This window comes from Populus trichocarpa, chromosome 15 (assembly GCF_000002775.5).
Source record: "Populus trichocarpa isolate Nisqually-1 chromosome 15, P.trichocarpa_v4.1, whole genome shotgun sequence".
Lineage (NCBI taxonomy): Eukaryota > Viridiplantae > Streptophyta > Magnoliopsida > Malpighiales > Salicaceae > Populus > Populus trichocarpa.
In genome coordinates, this window is record NC_037299.2 from 14,381,031 (window position 1) to 14,398,513 (window position 17,483).

A 17,483-nucleotide genomic window follows, 5' to 3' on the forward strand; every position below is an offset into this window, starting at 1 on the left:
GAGTTTGTCATGTTAGTTCAAATTAGCTCGGGTTTTTTTTTGTTATATTTCATTTTTTTTCCTTTAACATTAGGTTATTTTGGAATTGAATTTCATAATTTTTTTTTAGCAAGCATTCTTTTTCTATAAATCATCGTTATCACTTTTTCTTTTTAGATTCAGGACATTTACTTTCATTGTTTTTTTCTTATCCTATAATTAAATTAAATCATTTTATTAGATGTAGTAGGGTTTATAACTCAAATCATGAGTTTTTTTTTTTTTACTTTAAAACACGCTAACAACACTTAAACATCGCTTTTTTAAGTTAAAAAAAATCAACCCGAACCACAGCAAATTACGAATCACCTATCTAGTATCATCTACAACCGCATATCCATGTTGACATATGCAATATGAAGAAAATCACATAGATTTTTTGAAATTCTTTATTGGAATGAAGAACATGCAACATAGTTGTCTATATATAAAAGCTAGCTCTCATTGTTTCGTTGAGTCTTGTTGAAGACATGAGAACAACTGCAAGAATCTTGCTTCTTGTTCTAAGTCAAAACATCTTTAAAATGACTTGTAGAGCAACCATATTCAAGTTGGATTCCTCTTACTCTATTATTGGTTGCGGGATGGTGTCTTGAGCATCATTTTATTGCCAGCAGAATGGATTAATGACTCCAAATTAGACAAGATTGCTTTATCTTTTTCCTAACTTGGAACCCTCAATATTTATTTGATCTTTCAATACTTTTCAACGAGTCTCACCAAAATAAGAGAGTAAAATCAAGTTCTTTCCATAGTTATTAAAATGGTTGACTTAGCATAAGCGAGTTTCCATGTCAATCAATTTTTTTTAAAAAAATTAAAATAATATTATTTTTTAAAAGAACTCATTGAGTTTTTTACTGACTTAAATAATATCAGTTCTAAAATAGTTTTTTTTAAAAAAACCTAATATGAGTGTAGATAAATTTTAATAACAATGTTGATTTTCTAATTTTTAATTTATTTTGTAATAAAGAGTATTTTGAGTCGGTTTATGGTAATCGAGAATAAATCTTTATCGAGAATAATTCTTTACTTTATCTAATTTTAAGAACGCATCTTCTACATCAGCACAAAACATTGGGTGCTTATCTCATGGTTTATCCTAGCAAGATTAAAAGTAACATGAATCATCTCAACATTAAAGGAAGCTTGACTCAAGGCAACAAATATAATAAGAGGAGAAAAGAGGGAGATGATTTCTATTTTAGGTTCATCGATCTTGAGCTCATATTGGCCTAAGATCGAAGAAACATAAATTAGGAGTGTTTTCAATGTGCAACTAGTGAAGGAGACAAAAATATTATGCCTCCACTTCCACTGTGATTGATTCTAGAGCTTTTTAGCAAATGAAAGGGTGATTCCAACCATAGATTACTTTAAGCTTGAACATCAAATCTCAAGCTTGCTTGACTAATCACTACAAAACTAAAATTATGGTTATCAGATTCATTTTGAGATTTTTTTATTTATAAGTTATAAAATGATGATGACGATGATGATAACTGCAATTGCTCAATAATTTAGTCACTAAAATCTCTCGACATTGTTGTTGGCTTGTATTTTATTTTATTTTTATTAATGTGGGTGTTTGAGTCAACTTGCGTGTACCTTGACTAATCTGACGGGCCCTGAAGTTAACGACCATGTAAATCACCAGTAACCTTGAGGTTTGTGAGATTCGAACTGGTAATTTTTAAGGAACAAACTTAAGACCTCATCAGTTAAGTTATACCCTTATGATTATTGAGAGAGACCTCAAGATTATCAATTTTTTTTTTTTTTGATTTGTTGGCTTGTATTACACTTTGAAGTATTGGCTAGATAATAAATTAATCCACACAACCACAAAAGTGTGGTGTACAGCTTGAGATGTGGAATACTCAATTATATAGACGTCGTTGTTCAATGCATCCCTTCATATATAAATTATGATAAAAAAAAAACCCTAATCTCCATCAATGCAGGCTATACGTCTATGTAGTTATTTTTTTTCTTGATAATTGTGTGTAAGTGAAGAGTAAATGATCATCTTTATTTTATCCTTGCAACTTCACTTTTTGTTAGCATCTATTTGGATCTTAATTGGCTCGCTTCTAACCCTTAGGGTTCTTCATTATTAATTGATCATCTTCGAAGAATCATGGAATAGTCTGGCTAACTTCGTCGATAAGTAAATTGGTTGAAAATATTAATTATATATAGGATAATTTTTATGACGATGGTGATGATGAAATAACCTTTTATTAATTTGTATATAAAAATTAATAGTTTTTTATACAATAACGTACAAACAAACTGCATGCTACCACGTCCTTCTTGCTAAAACAGTCACACCCCTCGGACCATCCAGAGAAAGGCGAGGACAGCAACATATATGTTGAAACAATTGTCTCGATTACCTCGGTAGGGATAGGTCCTTGGCTCATGCAGTCGGAGTTGTGAAAATCAAAAGTTTTGAACATTTAAATAATGATTTGATATGGTTAAATGGTGAATTTTTTCACAATCAAATTATATAGATAATCTAATAGATATTTTTATGAATTAATATGATATGTCTAGATTTAAAAGAAAATTTAGTTAAATTAAATCAAGATAGTGATTTAGAAGGATGATAATAGAATATTTTGAATCAACTGTAATTTTTTTCAAGTAAACTAATTTTATAGGTAGTTTTCTTGTGATGAAGGATTTTGCCTATCAAATAGCTTGATCTCTTGAAATTAGGTTAAGAAGTTGTCATTTGATGTAATTTTATTACCTTTTCTAAATTTTTTTAGATTTATTATTTTATTTTGAATTTTGTGTTGTTTGTTTTTTTAGTAGCAATACGACCTTTCGACTATGTAAAGGTCTCGTATACCTCAAAAAGACCGATACTATTAAACTTATCAATTCTGATTTTTTATATATATTTTTTTTGGATGCATTGAGAAGCTTTAATTCTTACCATCCCTCGATTAGGTCACTTCAAATCACCAAGTTTTTTCAAGTTGGAACACCACTTTTATCCATTTTAATTAAAAAAAATCATGTCAAGGTTTATTTTTTTTTTAACGTGGGTGTCCGGATCAGTTTACGTACACTAATCACACGAGCTATGAAGTTAACGACCATGTAAGCCTCCAGTGATCCTGAGATTTGTGAAACTCGAATTGATGATCTCTAGGAAACAAACCTAAAATCTGACCACTTAAACTATATCTTTTAGAATTACCAAGACCTATTTTATGCAAGCATGAGAGGGGGGTATAATTCATAAAAATAAGTTTATATTTATATTATTTGGTTAGGAAATAAAAATCAAATGTTAGCACAAGAACCATCATCAAGGGATAGAGGAAATATGAGATCCCAGATTCAATAAATATATCCTAAGAATTAAATATTGATGCATAATTACTATTTAGCTATATCTCTTGAGATAATAATTTCCTTGGAGGAAACTTGTTCATACAAAAAAACACTGCTTGTGCCACCCATGTATTTTTAAAACCATTGGCGGACGGCTGCACCTTTGTGCGCCAACAAAAACGACGCGTTTCTTTAGTTTCTAAATTTTAACATGTGGTCCATCCAATACATAAATCAGTCTTGATCGGAAAATAAAATAAATAAAATAATATATATATATATATATATATATATATATATATATATATATATATATATATATAAAAGAATGGATGATATGTCTTTTCCAGTTAAAAATTCAGGTCACCATGAATAAAAACAGTTTCTCAAATCTTCAACTCTTTTTTTAAATCTCTTTTTAGTTAATGTGATGTCGTTTTTATACTTTTAAAAGTATTATTTTTTGGTTGACTTTCTCTACCTGCGATCAAACTATAACTATATTCTTCAATAAAATTGTAAAACTATATCTTTATTAGTACTGTGTCTTTCCAACAAATCTACCCAATATATGTTTTAAAATTAGAATAGCATGCATCTTGATGATACTTTCCAGCCAATTATGCTGCCGTGATCCAGTTTCTTTTCATTGATGTGGTCATTCACGATGTCATGAAGGTTCACTTCATCAGAATCTACGCATGCTTGATCATGCCTACAATGTTATTCTTGACCAACCCGACCCAGATTAGCAATTAGATTCAAAGCCCGATGATTTAGAGCCTAAGATTGAGAGAGATTGTTGGGTGAAAGAGATAACAATGGATTGTGTTTTTTTTTTTTTTTCTTTCCATGAGGTGCTGGGGAATGTAATAGTAATTGTTAGTTTTTTAAAGTGTTTTATTTTTTGGAAGTTTATCAAAATAATATATTTTTTAAAAATTATTTTTTAATATTAACACATAAAAAGATGAGAAAACACAAAAAAAATTAATTTAAAGCAAATAAAAAAATATTTTTTAAAAGCGAAAATAAACAGGCTCTTAGACCCCTACACTGCCGTGCACTTATTAAAAACATGAAATTTGGGATGTATCCATGTGAACAAATATATATATTTAAATTTTTTTATATGATGTTTTATTATGTTGTTTAAATTTAAATTCAAATTGAGTAAATATAATTTAATATATGGTACAAATGATAATAATTTATTAATTTATTTCTGCCACTTGATCCAAATAATTGTATTTAAGATAATGAGATTAGGCAGATAAAAGTATTCTGATCAACAAAAACAATGTAATCTATTCATTTAAATATATATACATATGTTACTAAATAATTATATGATTAAAGCACTCTCATGATTAGTTTAATGGGTTGAACTAGCTAATCCATAATCTAAATTGGTATATGTTAATGAAAAAAATTGACTTTTCATGTCCCAATAAAAAACATTAAGTTAATTCACGTCCTAATGGATTAGGGTAAAACTTAATAAAAAAATTATAGATCTTGTCCTAAATTATATTTAAATTAATTCTTGTCCTAATAGATTAATTTTTTTTGAATAAAACATAATTAAAAATTAAATTTTTTTAACTGAATCAGACTCGGTTCAATACATTTAGTTTTGAACCGGACTCGATCCGGTCGAAACAATGGCCAGAACAATGAAGTCACTCTCCACTTTCCGCAAACCTGCGGTTTAAAGAAAAAGCAGATGGATCCCACATGAACAATAATATGTTGTTGAGCCTTATCAAACATTCAACATGTGCGGTTTGCTTTAACAGTAAAAACTACTGCATGCGTAAACAAACGGCTACTGGGTCGACCTAACTAACCCATAATCTAAATTGGTATATATTAATGAAAAAACATGAAAAAAATTGACTTATTATGTCCAATAAAAAACATTAAGTTAATTCACGTCCTAATGGATTAGGGTAAAACAATCTATAATTTTTTTATTAAAATAATATCACTTTTTTTTTTAATGAACTCAGATCTTGTCCTGTCCAGTCAGGTTTTAAAATAAAAATAAAAAGAATGAAAGTTATCTTTTCATCATTCATTGATTGGTGTGCTGCTCTCTCCGTCAACATGCCCCGTTGAACGATCCTTCACGAGTGTGTAAGTTTACAAATCTACGTACTCTATTCATTTATATATTTATTTTTTATTTTTTTATGTTCCTAAATAATTATATGACTAACGCATTAAGGTACATATATTGTTAAAATATTTTAAATCACCTTTATAAAATTTATTCAGTCAGCTCACATGTAACTAAACTAATTTAAATTAATAAAAAAAATAGGAAAACAATTTACCTAATCTATCTCCATCAAGAATCCAAATTGATCAGCGAATTAATTAAATAAACTTGCATCTATTTTCAGATAAAAATCAAGTTTTAAAATAAATAAATAAATAAATATTTTTATCATTAAAATAGTATTTGAAAATATAGTAAAAGTTGTTTTTATTTTAAGATTTAGCAAGGATTAGATTTTTTTTTAAAAAATATCTTTTTATCATTAAGATGGTATTTAAGATTGAGGTGAAGATTGTTTTTCAAAACATTTATAAATTAATATTTTTTATTTTTTAAAAAAAATTATTTTTAATATTAAAATATCACAACAATAAAAAAAAATTAAAAATAAAACTTTTTAAAAGTATATTTTCACCGCAAAAAGAAAGACGCCTGGGCTCTCATTGTCAACTTGGCCCTTTGAACGATCCTTCACGAGGGTGGACGTTTACAACAAAACAACCACCTCCATCTTATTTCTCCTCGACTCCTCTTCTTTATAAGCCACCCAACCACACTACACAAAACCTCCTCCTCCTTCTTCTTTCCATCTTTTTCTGGACTCTTGGTTTTAACGCTTGTTAAATGGCTGAGGATCACGTTCCATGCAAGTCTCGTTTGTTTCATTTCTCTTAAAAGTTGTTGCTTTCTTGATTGATCAATACTGTGTTTCTTGTTTCTTTGTTTTCGTGTTCTTTTCAATGATTTTTTATCCGGGCTTGAGCAGGTTTTGTGTTTTTCTCTCCCCTTTTTTTTTAATCTTTGTGTGTATGATTCTTGATGTTGGGTTTCTTGTTTTATCTTTAATAGATCTTTCTTTACGCCTCTTTAGTTTGTTCTCTATGTTTTTAGTCTTGTAGAAAGATCTTCTTTTTTATCTTGTTCAATGAAGTTGGTATATACTATCTTATAGTGCTTTACAGGGGCCACCTCTGAAAATGATAGGATTGAATTTTTGAATTTATCAATGAGTATTGATTTGTGATCTAATCAAGATTGCAACTTTGTGTTAAATTACAGCTAGTTAGAATTATTTCAATTTGAATCTGATTTAAAGAGAACTTCTTTTCATGGGAATAGCATAGGGAGTTATGGTGTTACTATTGGCTCCAATTTGGTGAGTGTTATTGCATTTATTTGTATGTGGATTGTTCTGATATCAAGCAATTGGAAATGTGTAGGTGATTCTAATGATCATGCATCGAATATGAAAGGAGCGAACGACTCGCTAGTTGTTTGTTTTGGGGAAATGTTGATTGACTTTGTATCGACAGTTGCTGGGGTTTCACTAGCTGAAGCACCTGCTTTCAAGAAGGCTCCTGGTGGTGCTCCTGCTAATGTGGCTGTTGGTATATCAAGACTAGATGGTTCATCAGCTTTTATGGGCAAGGTGCATTTGAATATGGTTTTTTGATTACTTGTTTGTGTCATGGCTTGCTGTTGTAGCCCGTGCATAATACTTGGGTAGTTTGTCTTCATTTGGTGTTTTCTGCATCGAGTAAATGAAGCCTAAACTTTTGGCCAAATGGTATTTTGTACTTCCGCACTAAACTGTCTGTTGCAGGATCTCAGCCCCCTGTTTTTTTTTTATGTCGTGAACAATTTTGGTGTCCATGAATCCTTACTTTTTATCTAGGCATGGTCTTAATTCAACTTCTCTGACCTTTTATTGCAGCTTGGTGATGATGAATTTGGGTATATGCTATCTGACATTTTGAAACAAAACAACGTGGATAATTCCGGCGTGCGATTTGATTCTACTGCAAGGACTGCTCTGGCATTTGTTACGCTCAAAGATGATGGTGAACGTGAATTCTTGTTTTTCCGTCATCCAAGTGCAGACATGCTTCTTCGAGAATCAGAATTAGACATAAACCTCCTTGAGCAGGTCTATTTTCTCTTTTGGTTTTAGTAAGAAGATAGAGCATATTAGAGCATATTGCACAAGATTTTCAAATTCTTGCAAGTTTTCATTTGAAAAATTTCAAACTCTTAAAATTGTATTGATTGCAGGCCAGGATCTTTCATTATGGATCAATTAGTTTGATTTCAGAACCTTGCAGGTCAAGTCAATTTGCGGCAATGAGAATTGCCAAAAAGTCTGGCAGCATCCTTTCTTATGATCCAAATTTGAGATTGGCATTATGGCCATCAGCAGAGGCTGCTCGGGAAGGCATAATGAGTATATGGGATCAAGCTGATGTTATTAAGGTGTGGTTGAAGTTAAAAAACTACGGAATTTATACATCGTTGCATGAGCAAAAAATACCAGCTCAAATTTGTTATTTGGAAGCGAAACAATTGCAAGCATTTCATTAAAATATATTTGGAACTCATTGTGTTAATTATATGGAATTGTAGATAAGTGAGGAAGAAATAACATTCTTAACTGGATGTGATGATCCTAATGATGATAAAGTGGTCATGGACAAGCTTTTTCATCCCAATCTGAAGCTTTTGATTGTAACTGAAGGGTCAAAGGGTTGTCGATATTACACCAAGGTAACCTTACTGATTATTATTGCCTAATAATCTTCATGTCAAACATCAATGGTCAAATTAAACGCAGGATCTAGATTCTAATCTACCCTGAATTCTATACCAGGCAAACTCCAAAAATGTCCCTTTAGTTTTTTTAGGAGAGGCTATCTGTTAAACTAGTCATCCTCTTTGTTTTTATTTTTGGTGATGTTAGTTCATGTTAGCTAAGGACCTGAAGTAACAAGCCATTTGGTGAAAAGAAACAAGCTATTAGTCTTGGTTATCGTGTTTGGATAATATTTGAATCATATTAATAACTGATGTTCTATTCCAATCTCTGTTATAATCTTTTAAGAAACACTAGTCATCGATGTCCTACCAAATGATTTGCAGATAAATGTTTTTTGGCTGAATTTCTTCAATAATGACAGTATGCAAGTACTGAAGTTGGAACCATACAAAGTGAATGATCTGAATGAATTTGGGGAACCTTTTGATATGTAGGTGTATCTAATGCAAAATTACTTACAGGTCTAGGTGGTTTAGGTGCTTGATAGTCAGTAAAACCTTTTGAAACTCTGAAAAATGAATTGTGACTGCAGCACTGCTAGCAGGTGGTTACTCTCAGATATGATATGATTTGATATTCCGATGTGGTACTAGAACTGACAATCAGCTAAAAACTAATGCAGGAATTCAAAGGCTGGGTTCCTGGTGTTAAGGTGAAACCCGTTGACACAACTGGTGCCGGCGATGCTTTTGTTGGTGGGATGTTGAGCAACCTAGCTTCTAACCTAAATCTATTTGAGGTACGTGTAGCTGCATACAAAATCAGAATGGTTTAGAACCTTTTCTCCCATTGTTTATTTTGAAATCTTTCCATCAATATAACTTAAAGTGGATTTCATAAAACCTTGTGATCAGAATGTTCCTTTGCTGCAAAACAGAACAGAATCTTACGTTGGGAGTCTAGACACCATTTGTAATGGAACTGTGCAAATAAGCTTGCACTTCAGCAGTATTAATATTTCCCAAAATATAATGTCATTGTAAGAACTCCTAATTCAACCTTGACCCCTAACTGTCCCCTTCCCTCCTTTCATGCAGGATGAGAAGCTATTAAGAGAAGCTCTTCTATTTGCAAATGCCTGCGGTGCTGTGACAGTAACAGAGAGAGGTGCTATCCCTGCACTACCCACGAAAGATGCTGTCCTTAAACTCTTAGGGACTTTGTCCTTAAACTCTTAGGGAAAGTCCCTGCAAGATGAAAGGCTCAGACATAAATCAGTCCTTGACGTTCTCTCTTGTATTAAGTTGTAGCAGTTCGAATTCGTTGCATAGCACCTAGGGATTTTGCTTGCTGTATTTCTCTTACACGCCCATGAAGCCAAAAGGTTGTAATAGATTAGGTTATTTAATAAAATCAATGACCTCAAATCTTGTCTCAACATGATCAGATGAACTGCAACTCTGTCCCGTGCTCGAGTTCATTTGCACACAGCAGCTATGGCCTCTAGATCACAAGCGTGACAGCTTTCTTTTCTACCCGTGTTTGTTATAATTGTTCCATCTGAACAATCTATGGCTCAAGACATTCGGAAGATGGAATAAATCTTCGAGCATGGCGATGGCCAAATAACCAAAAGTTATCAAGATCAAGAATATGCGAAAGCTTTATTTTAAAAGGTTGATATTAAAATAATTGTTTTAAAAATATATATTATTTTAATATAATTTCAAATAAAAAACACTCTATAAATCAATCATTACTTTAGATACCCCTGAAAGATCTGATCGTGATTTCACATAAATTCCCAAAAATTGCTGCATCGCTTTCTCCTATCTCACGTGCCTATCACATGCATGGCACAAAGTCAAGGAGGTCCAGTGTGACTCACGATTGATGTGGCAATTTAGGCATTACACATAATTAAATTTTCTGTCAAGTACATTTTCACCCTCGTAAATTCACCAATTTTCCACTTCAAACCTTATAGTTCAAGATTTTTCAAGATATGTTTTTTTAACATCCACAAGAATCAATAGTTGAATACAAACTAAAAAAATATAAAAGAAAAATATAAAAACATCCTTCTTATAACAAAAACCTAATATAAATACAAGAATGACATTGATCAATTTTCTTCACTTCTAACAAAGAATGGATTTTTAAATCAAATTCTAACACCCCAGTAGATAAATGAAAAGGGCAGGGGGAGAAAAATACAAAAAAAAAAAAAAACAAGAATAATTTATTATCAAAGAAAGTCAATGAAACCCTAGAAAAAGAAGTTTTCTATATAACCTAATTGTATATTCTTGCTATAGTTTTAGTAAAATTTCAGTAATACTTTATTATCAAAATCAAATATTAAATATATATTAAACATTTTTTTTTCAATTTTAACGAATACACAAATGCCACATGGAAAAAAAATTAAAAAATGTCTAACCTTCCATCATTTGACAATTTATAATTTTTCGTGCGATGAAATTAGTGATTTAGAATACTATTTTAACAACAACAAAAAAATAAAATTTTAAAGTACTAGAAGTGTAACATTCTAGATCTGAGGACCAAAATTAAATTTTGCCCTTGGAATGTTTTTAACAACTTGGGGACGGAGACTCCCACGGCATAATTTCAAACCGATTTCCAACCCGAAATATCAGCCACCGAAACACTCTCCCTAAATAATTAAAAAAAGGCAAATAGCAGAAATAAATCAGTGATTGTTTTTTTCGGTTCAGAGTTTGTTTAATTGATAATTACTCGAATTTTTTGGGGAGAAATCACACATTACTTCCCAAAGAGGAACAGAAAGAAAGAAATGTCGTCTTCTACTAATCCGTCGACGATGTTTAAACCGGAGATCGGACCTGACGGTCTTCCTCGAGAAGCTCCGGTCATTGCCTACACAGAGAAGGTATCTCTCCTTACCTCTCTCTTTTGATAATTATTAGAATTTATCTATCGAGTATTCGAATGTGAATAATTCTGATTTTTTATTTATTTTTTAATGATAGATAATCGAAGAAGAGCAACTTCAATTAAGGAAGTAAGTTTTACATTTCTCGTTTATTTAGATCCGTAATTATCTTTTGATAATGAGAAAATGTAGTGACCTTAATGTGTTTATTTAGTGTTTTAATCTGTTTCTGAGAAAAAATTAGAAAAGAAATTTATTTGATGTAGTCTGTTTTGATTATCGGATTCGAGAAAATTAGTTGCTGTTGTTGTTCACTAAGTTTAGTAGAATTTATTTATTTTATGAAATTTGAAAAGAAAAAAAAAGAGTAAGTTATTAGAATTTTATTTATGAATTTTTTTGGTACTTTTTATTTTTTAATCTATTTCTGAGAAAGAAAAGGATTAGAAGAAAAAAAATTAATTTGGTGAAGCCTGTTTTGATGATTGGATTCGAGAAAATTAGTTGTTGTTCACTAAGTTTAATAGAATTTAATTCTTTTAAGAATTTTGCAAAAAGAAAAGTTAGTTAGTAGAATTTTATTTATGAATTTGTTTGGTTATTTTTGTGTTAGATATATTGAGGAAAATTATTCGAAGATTCGTGATGTAGAGCGAGAGCTAGGGAATCTTACGTTCGAGATGAAACTAACGGCTGGACCTAAGAAAGCAGGTTGGTATGTATGTTTCCATATTGTCGTTTTTACTCTTGTTTATAGTAATTTTGCTGACTTTGATGTTGGTTTTGTGGATGGTGGTGTGTGGATGAAATTAAGCACTTGAACATCTGAGGAAGAAGATAGAAATGTCAACAGAAAGAATTCGTGTTGCTAAGTTGAAGGAAGAAGAAGCACGGAAGGTTTGCTGCTTTTCATGGCGAGAACTCAGTAGTTTTTATTGATAATAATAATAGTTGCATTTGAATGATTCAATACAAAGTGGATAGCATGATTTCCGGATGCCAAAAATGGATTGTTGATGTGTTTGGTAGAATGTAATGTTGGGTGATGGAAGAAGAAAGTGACAACTGGTTCCTTCTTCAGTTGCATTACACTGTGTTCTGCATAATTTCTTCTTTCATTGCATTACCTTTATCAACCAAATTTAGCCTCAATTATTTGGAACTAAGAAACCTATACATTAAAGTAGAGGAAACTGTAAGATTAGAACTGGTCTAGCATGTCCATATTATCTTGAACAAGACTGATAAAATGGGATAAAGTTTTTAGCTAAGAACTCAATGTTGAACAATGATAGGGCTATACATATCAACGCTTTTTGGTTGTGGGTGAAGACACTGCAACCATGCATGCACCAAATCTTTTTTGTCTTGTTTTTGTTTTTCTCGGACAGATGAATATTAATTTGATGTGGAAATTAGATATTACAAAAAAAGAATAAGGTACTTTCCAATATAAGTACAGCAAAAGAAGAAAATTAAAACACATTCTGCCTTCAGCCCCTTCAAACATCCACTGAACTCCTTGAAAAAGGCCAAAGAAAAGGAAAAAAATCGAAGGTCATTTCTGTTTTGCTAAATGAAGAGGTGCTCTTTAAGCACTAGTTTCTGTTGCTTTTGGAATCATTGGATGTTATGGATTGCCCTGAGATGGAAATGTACTATTTGGCTCATGATTTTCTTGCTGCACACAATGGCAGTTTGTTAGATATTTTGTTGTTAATACATTAATGTTGTTGATAAATTGAATAAATCAAAGGTCATCTCTGTTTTGCTAAATGAAGAGGTGCTCTTTAAGCACTAGTTTCTGTTGATTTTGGAATCGTTGATTGCCCTGAGATGGAAATGTACTATATGGCTCATGATTTTCTTGCTTCACACAATGGGAGTTTGTTAGATATTTTGTTGTTAATACATTAATGTTGTTGATAAATTGATTAAATCAAAAGGTCATTTCTGTTTTGCTAAATGAAGAAGTGCGCTTTAAGCACTAGTTTCTGTTGATTTTGGAATCATTGATTGCCGTGAGATGGAAATGTATTATTGGGCTCATGATTTTCTTTCTGCACACCATGGGAGTTTGTTAGATATTTTGTTGTTGATACATTAATGTTGTTGATAAATTAATTTCCTTTTTCATTTGAAATGATGTGGATGTTATTGGCTGTCTCTAGGCCTTGGAAGCAGCAACAAAAGTCGTGAAGGAAGAGGAAGAAATTAAGCAGAAGTTGTGCGAAGACTTAAATCAGCTGGTAAGGATCTTTTCTAAATGAAGATGTGAATTTTGCTACTCCTTAACGTTTGTTGGGTTTTCTCAATTCAATTTAATATATTGAGCAGGTTCAAGAAAGCAGTCACTCTCAGTTTTCTAGACTTGAAGAATTAAAAAGACGTCTGGAAGCCTTAAACCCGAGTAGAGCATCTATGTCTTCTCCTCCTCATGTAAGCACTCTTTTTATCTATTTATCTATGGATACATGTAGTGAGTTGCTTGGACAACACTCTCATGGCCTACAGTCACATGGATTTTTCATGGTCATGGGTCAACCACTGCACTTTCTTTAGGAGTGCATTGTGCATGTGTAAAAAGGTACTGCTTATGTGCGTGTAACTTACTTAGCCAAATGAGGCAGTGGAAGTTTATTGCTATTTTCTTAGTGTAGCAGATGACAATAAACAGGCTAAGAAACAGCATCCGATACTGGTGATTTGGAAATTTGTATTTGGACATATGCACAGGAACTCAATTGGGACATTTTAGGCTTTGAAATTGTTTTGGACTGCACTAAAATGAAAATTTTATTTTATAACACCTGGTGTGTTCTGAAAGTGACTGCCCTTAAGGAGGCTAATGTTCTAGAATGTTTCATGTACTGTCATGATTTGGCTGCGTTTCTCGTGTGCATTGCATCAAGCTATTCCACTGTGTGCTAGTATAGGCATATACTGATATACACATTGCATTTCAGTAGAGAAATTGTTGAAAGTTTGCACTTGTGGTCATCCACAGGATGCAAAACCAACGGGACCTGCATCAAACAGCCCCGCTCAAGATTCCTCAATTCCACTTTCAACAGCTCCTGATGCTGGAGTCGCTGAAATTGCACATAACCAAGCAAATGGGGGAAACGTCCAAGTCACAAATGGGAAAAATCAACAGCCTAATGTTGAGGGATTAGGAAGAGGAAAGAAAAAGGTCCATTTCGAAGGAAGGGGAAGGGGAATTGGGGCTGTTCCCAAGGGTAGAGGACCTGCCCAACCTGGCTGGACAGGGGCAGGATTTGATGTAGATGGTAGAAGTTAGAATCAGGATTTCAAGTTCTCCTCCTACACGGAAACTGTGAGACAAGCACTTCAACTTTGCTCTATCGAGAATATTCTTTATTTCATGTATGCTGGTTGATTTTTCTCACTGTATTTATTAAATTGGATATAGCTGTTGATATAGATAATTAAATCTGAATTTGTGAACTTCACATTGCGACTTAACCCTTTGCCATCAATTCATCCTTCAAGGAAGTATGGTTCAAGAATATTTCTTATTCCTCGCTTTTCAACTGGCCAAAGCTGTGAACTGAAACTCTAGACTCTCCTTTTCCTTTGGCATGCAGGTTAATATTTTCTGCCCATGTATTATCTCACCTGTCCATAATCTGTTGATATAGAAGTGTTATTTGATCTGACTTGCCACCATTGCTTCATTTGTGTCACAAATAGGGTCCTTCAATATTGTTTTCCCATGTAAAACAAACATTTCCCCATTCTCACTTTTCAACTGGCCATAGCTGTAAGCTGAAATCTCTACACTCTTCCTTTCCCTTCATATGTTGCTAGTTTTCTACCCCGTGTATTCTTTCACTTGTCCTAATCTCTTATTGGTCCGGCCAGTCCAAGAAGAAACAAAAGAAAAGAAGACATGTTCGGCTGATATGGACCCAACACTTTTTTAGGCCAATGTTGGTTATCTCTTTTGTGTTGAATCTCGGTCCAATTAAAATGAGCTCAACCCACATAATTGCTCCAAGCCCATCCCTATATATTATTATAATATAATATAATAATAATATATAATATATTAAATTAAAAAAAGCAGACCAAAAATCCTTTTAAAATTTGTGATCTTCTCTGTTTTATTATTTTTGTTTAATATTGGTTTATATTTTTATACTGTAGATATTAAATTTGATATATATAAAAAGTCTTGTTTTCATTCATATAGCCAAGTATCTCAAGTTTATAAGAAATTTTCATATCATATTTTTATACAACAAAAAATTTTAAAAAATATTTATTAGCATGTATTTTGAGTTTTAATAACTAATTTATTAAAGTCATGATAATTAGGCTAATATTTCAAAAACATTAAAAAAATATTTTTTTTAATATCTAAGATTATGAATTTATACATAATATCACACCCTCGTGGCGGAGCGCGGCGAACCCTCGATTGGTTTCGGGGTCTTTGTTTGTTTTTGTGAATAAGAGAGTCGCCACCTAGTATTATAATCACTAAGAAACCTAATTGATCTTTCAGAGATTTTAAGATAAGAGACTGGTTGCGTAAATGGAAGGTATTAACACCCCTAGTACGCCTTACCTAAGGTAAGCTGTTTGGTGTTTGGTTTGCCTTATAATTGCTATGATGTTAGTGTTCTCTTAAATAGGTTTTCTAGGACAGGTTTGCTATGATAAATAGATTTGGGTTCTAAGTCTGAAAGCAAGAACCATTGCCCAATATTAATTATATCTTTAAATATGTCTAGAAAGTGCCAAGAAGAACAAATGCAGATTTCTTGAAATCTGTGTTTGATTCAAATTAAATTTATTAAAATAGAAATCCAAGGAGATTTCATGTGCTTTAAAAGCTCATTTTCCCTTAGTATTTCATACTCTCACGGCTCGTAAACCGTGGAGTCAAAAATGTCATCAATTATAATCAAGGTTTCTTTTAAGGATATGTGATGACTTGTTATTCCTAGAAAATTATTTTGGATATTTACTAGGGGTGAGAAAAAAACCGAGAAACCAAATAAACCGAAAAAAAAATAACCGAAAAAACCGAACCGAAAAAAAAAACCGATTAAATTTTTTGCAAAAATTTTCGGTTCGGTTCGGTTTCAGAAACCTGAAACCGGAAAAACCCCAACCAAACCGAACCGGTTCGGTTTAAGGGGTACTATAAATACAAAAAAAAATCGCGTTACTTTTCTTAACCCTAGCATCCATACTCCTGCTCCAGCCGTCTTTCTCCTTGCTCCTGAGCCACTCCCTCAACTCACAATTCACAATTTCACATCTGTAACGAAATCAATCCATCTTCATCTACTGGACCACAACCAGCCACATCCCTCTCCCAGCATCTTCATCTTCAAACGCCAGCCAACCACATCCCTCTCCCGCCGGCCACCATCTTCATCTTCAAACCCCAGTCAGCCACGTCCCTCTCTCACACGGTCACACCCGATCTTGAATCGTAGGACACACACCACACCGGCTCACCGAACCTCCAGAGTCCAACTCCAGATCCAGTCAGGCAGTCACCTCCCTCTCTCACACCCGACCTTGAATCGTGTCACACCAGGTATGGTTTCTTTTTTCTGTCAATCTCTGTTTTTTTTTTTTTTTGAACATATGCTCTGTGATTCCGTTTATTTTTTAATAAACTTCTTAAGAAGAAATTTATGACAGAGACAATGTGTTTTTCTTTGCTGAGAAAGATAATATATTAATGAATTCGTGTTTTATTAAGGTCATGAGTAGCAATGAAAAAATAATGGAATCTAGATTAATATCGGAATGAGGGTTAATTTAATATGCAAACTCTTGCATGTTAATTTAATATACAAAACGTAGATTGATTGTTCCAAATGCTAAAGCTAACAGCACATCACTGAAAGAAATGGGAATAATTGGCACTAGTAGTGGTAAAACTTGATCATTACTAAAGAAACCTCTTTGTGCCATTTTAGCTAGAGATTAGAGATTGAATTCCACTCATACTCTGAGGTGGAGTACTGGTAAAAGATTAGAAAAATTATCTCATTATGTCAATAGCCAAGCGACTGAAGAAGAAAATGATACTAAAAAAATGATAAAAGCTTGCAATACCAATGCGGTGAATTGGTATTATGAGCCTGATGTTATTACATTAGGGAGAAAAATAGAAAAAGACAGTTTCCCCGATAGACATTTGTTTTAAATATCATTGCTAAATGCTAATCCATTATTATGGTGTGCTGTGTGCTAAAAAAACAGAGAATAATATTTATTATCTGTGTTAAAAAAAAAGGGGGGGTTCGGTGGATTGTAATTTATCAATTCTGAAAACTGAATTTTTTTTATTTTATGAAAAGAGA

The 17,483-nt window shown here is 32.4% G+C and overlaps 2 protein-coding genes across 4 annotated transcripts; both read left to right on the top strand.

The window, feature by feature from the left end:
* The first annotated feature begins 6,135 nt into the window (after nucleotides 1-6,135).
* Nucleotides 6,136-9,648, top strand: LOC7454461 (probable fructokinase-7). Of its 3 annotated transcripts, none has more exons than XM_024585989.2 (7): nucleotides 6,139-6,326; nucleotides 6,901-7,109; nucleotides 7,395-7,607; nucleotides 7,733-7,930; nucleotides 8,081-8,221; nucleotides 8,893-9,009; nucleotides 9,308-9,648. In XM_024585989.2, exons 1-7 carry the CDS (start codon nucleotides 6,305-6,307, stop codon nucleotides 9,446-9,448), a joined length of 1,041 nt encoding a protein of 346 aa, XP_024441757.1. In that variant the 5' UTR covers nucleotides 6,139-6,304; the 3' UTR covers nucleotides 9,449-9,648. The 3 variants fall into 3 exon arrangements, with proteins under 3 accessions (XP_024441759.1, XP_024441757.1, XP_024441758.1); XM_024585990.2 differs by having other exon boundaries at nucleotides 6,320-6,446; XM_024585991.2 differs by lacking the exon at nucleotides 8,081-8,221 and having other exon boundaries at nucleotides 6,136-6,326.
* A 1,191-nt stretch (nucleotides 9,649-10,839) lies between these two features.
* Nucleotides 10,840-14,669, top strand: LOC7454462 (uncharacterized). The gene is made up of 7 exons (XM_002321834.4): nucleotides 10,840-11,127; nucleotides 11,228-11,259; nucleotides 11,744-11,841; nucleotides 11,945-12,027; nucleotides 13,302-13,379; nucleotides 13,468-13,569; nucleotides 14,138-14,669. The coding sequence occupies exons 1-7, from the start codon at nucleotides 11,032-11,034 to the stop codon at nucleotides 14,429-14,431; spliced, it is 783 nt and encodes a 260-aa protein (XP_002321870.3). The 5' UTR covers nucleotides 10,840-11,031; the 3' UTR covers nucleotides 14,432-14,669.
* The last annotated feature ends 2,814 nt before the right edge of the window (nucleotides 14,670-17,483 follow it).

Excerpts from the sequence above, each read along its gene's own strand:
- LOC7454461 (XM_024585989.2), top strand. The coding sequence starts at position 6,305 with ATGGCTGAGGATCACGTTCCAT. Across the intron at positions 7,608-7,732 it reads ACATAAACCTCCTTGAGCAG|GCCAGGATCTTTCATTATGG; the intron begins GTCTATTTTCTC and ends TATTGATTGCAG. Across the intron at positions 9,010-9,307 it reads CTAACCTAAATCTATTTGAG|GATGAGAAGCTATTAAGAGA; the intron begins GTACGTGTAGCT and ends CCTTTCATGCAG.
- LOC7454462 (XM_002321834.4), top strand. The coding sequence starts at position 11,032 with ATGTCGTCTTCTACTAATCCGTCGACGATGTTTAAACCGGAGATCGGA. Across the intron at positions 11,260-11,743 it reads GAGCAACTTCAATTAAGGAA|ATATATTGAGGAAAATTATT; the intron begins GTAAGTTTTACA and ends TTTTTGTGTTAG. Across the intron at positions 12,028-13,301 it reads AGGAAGAAGAAGCACGGAAG|GCCTTGGAAGCAGCAACAAA; the intron begins GTTTGCTGCTTT and ends GGCTGTCTCTAG.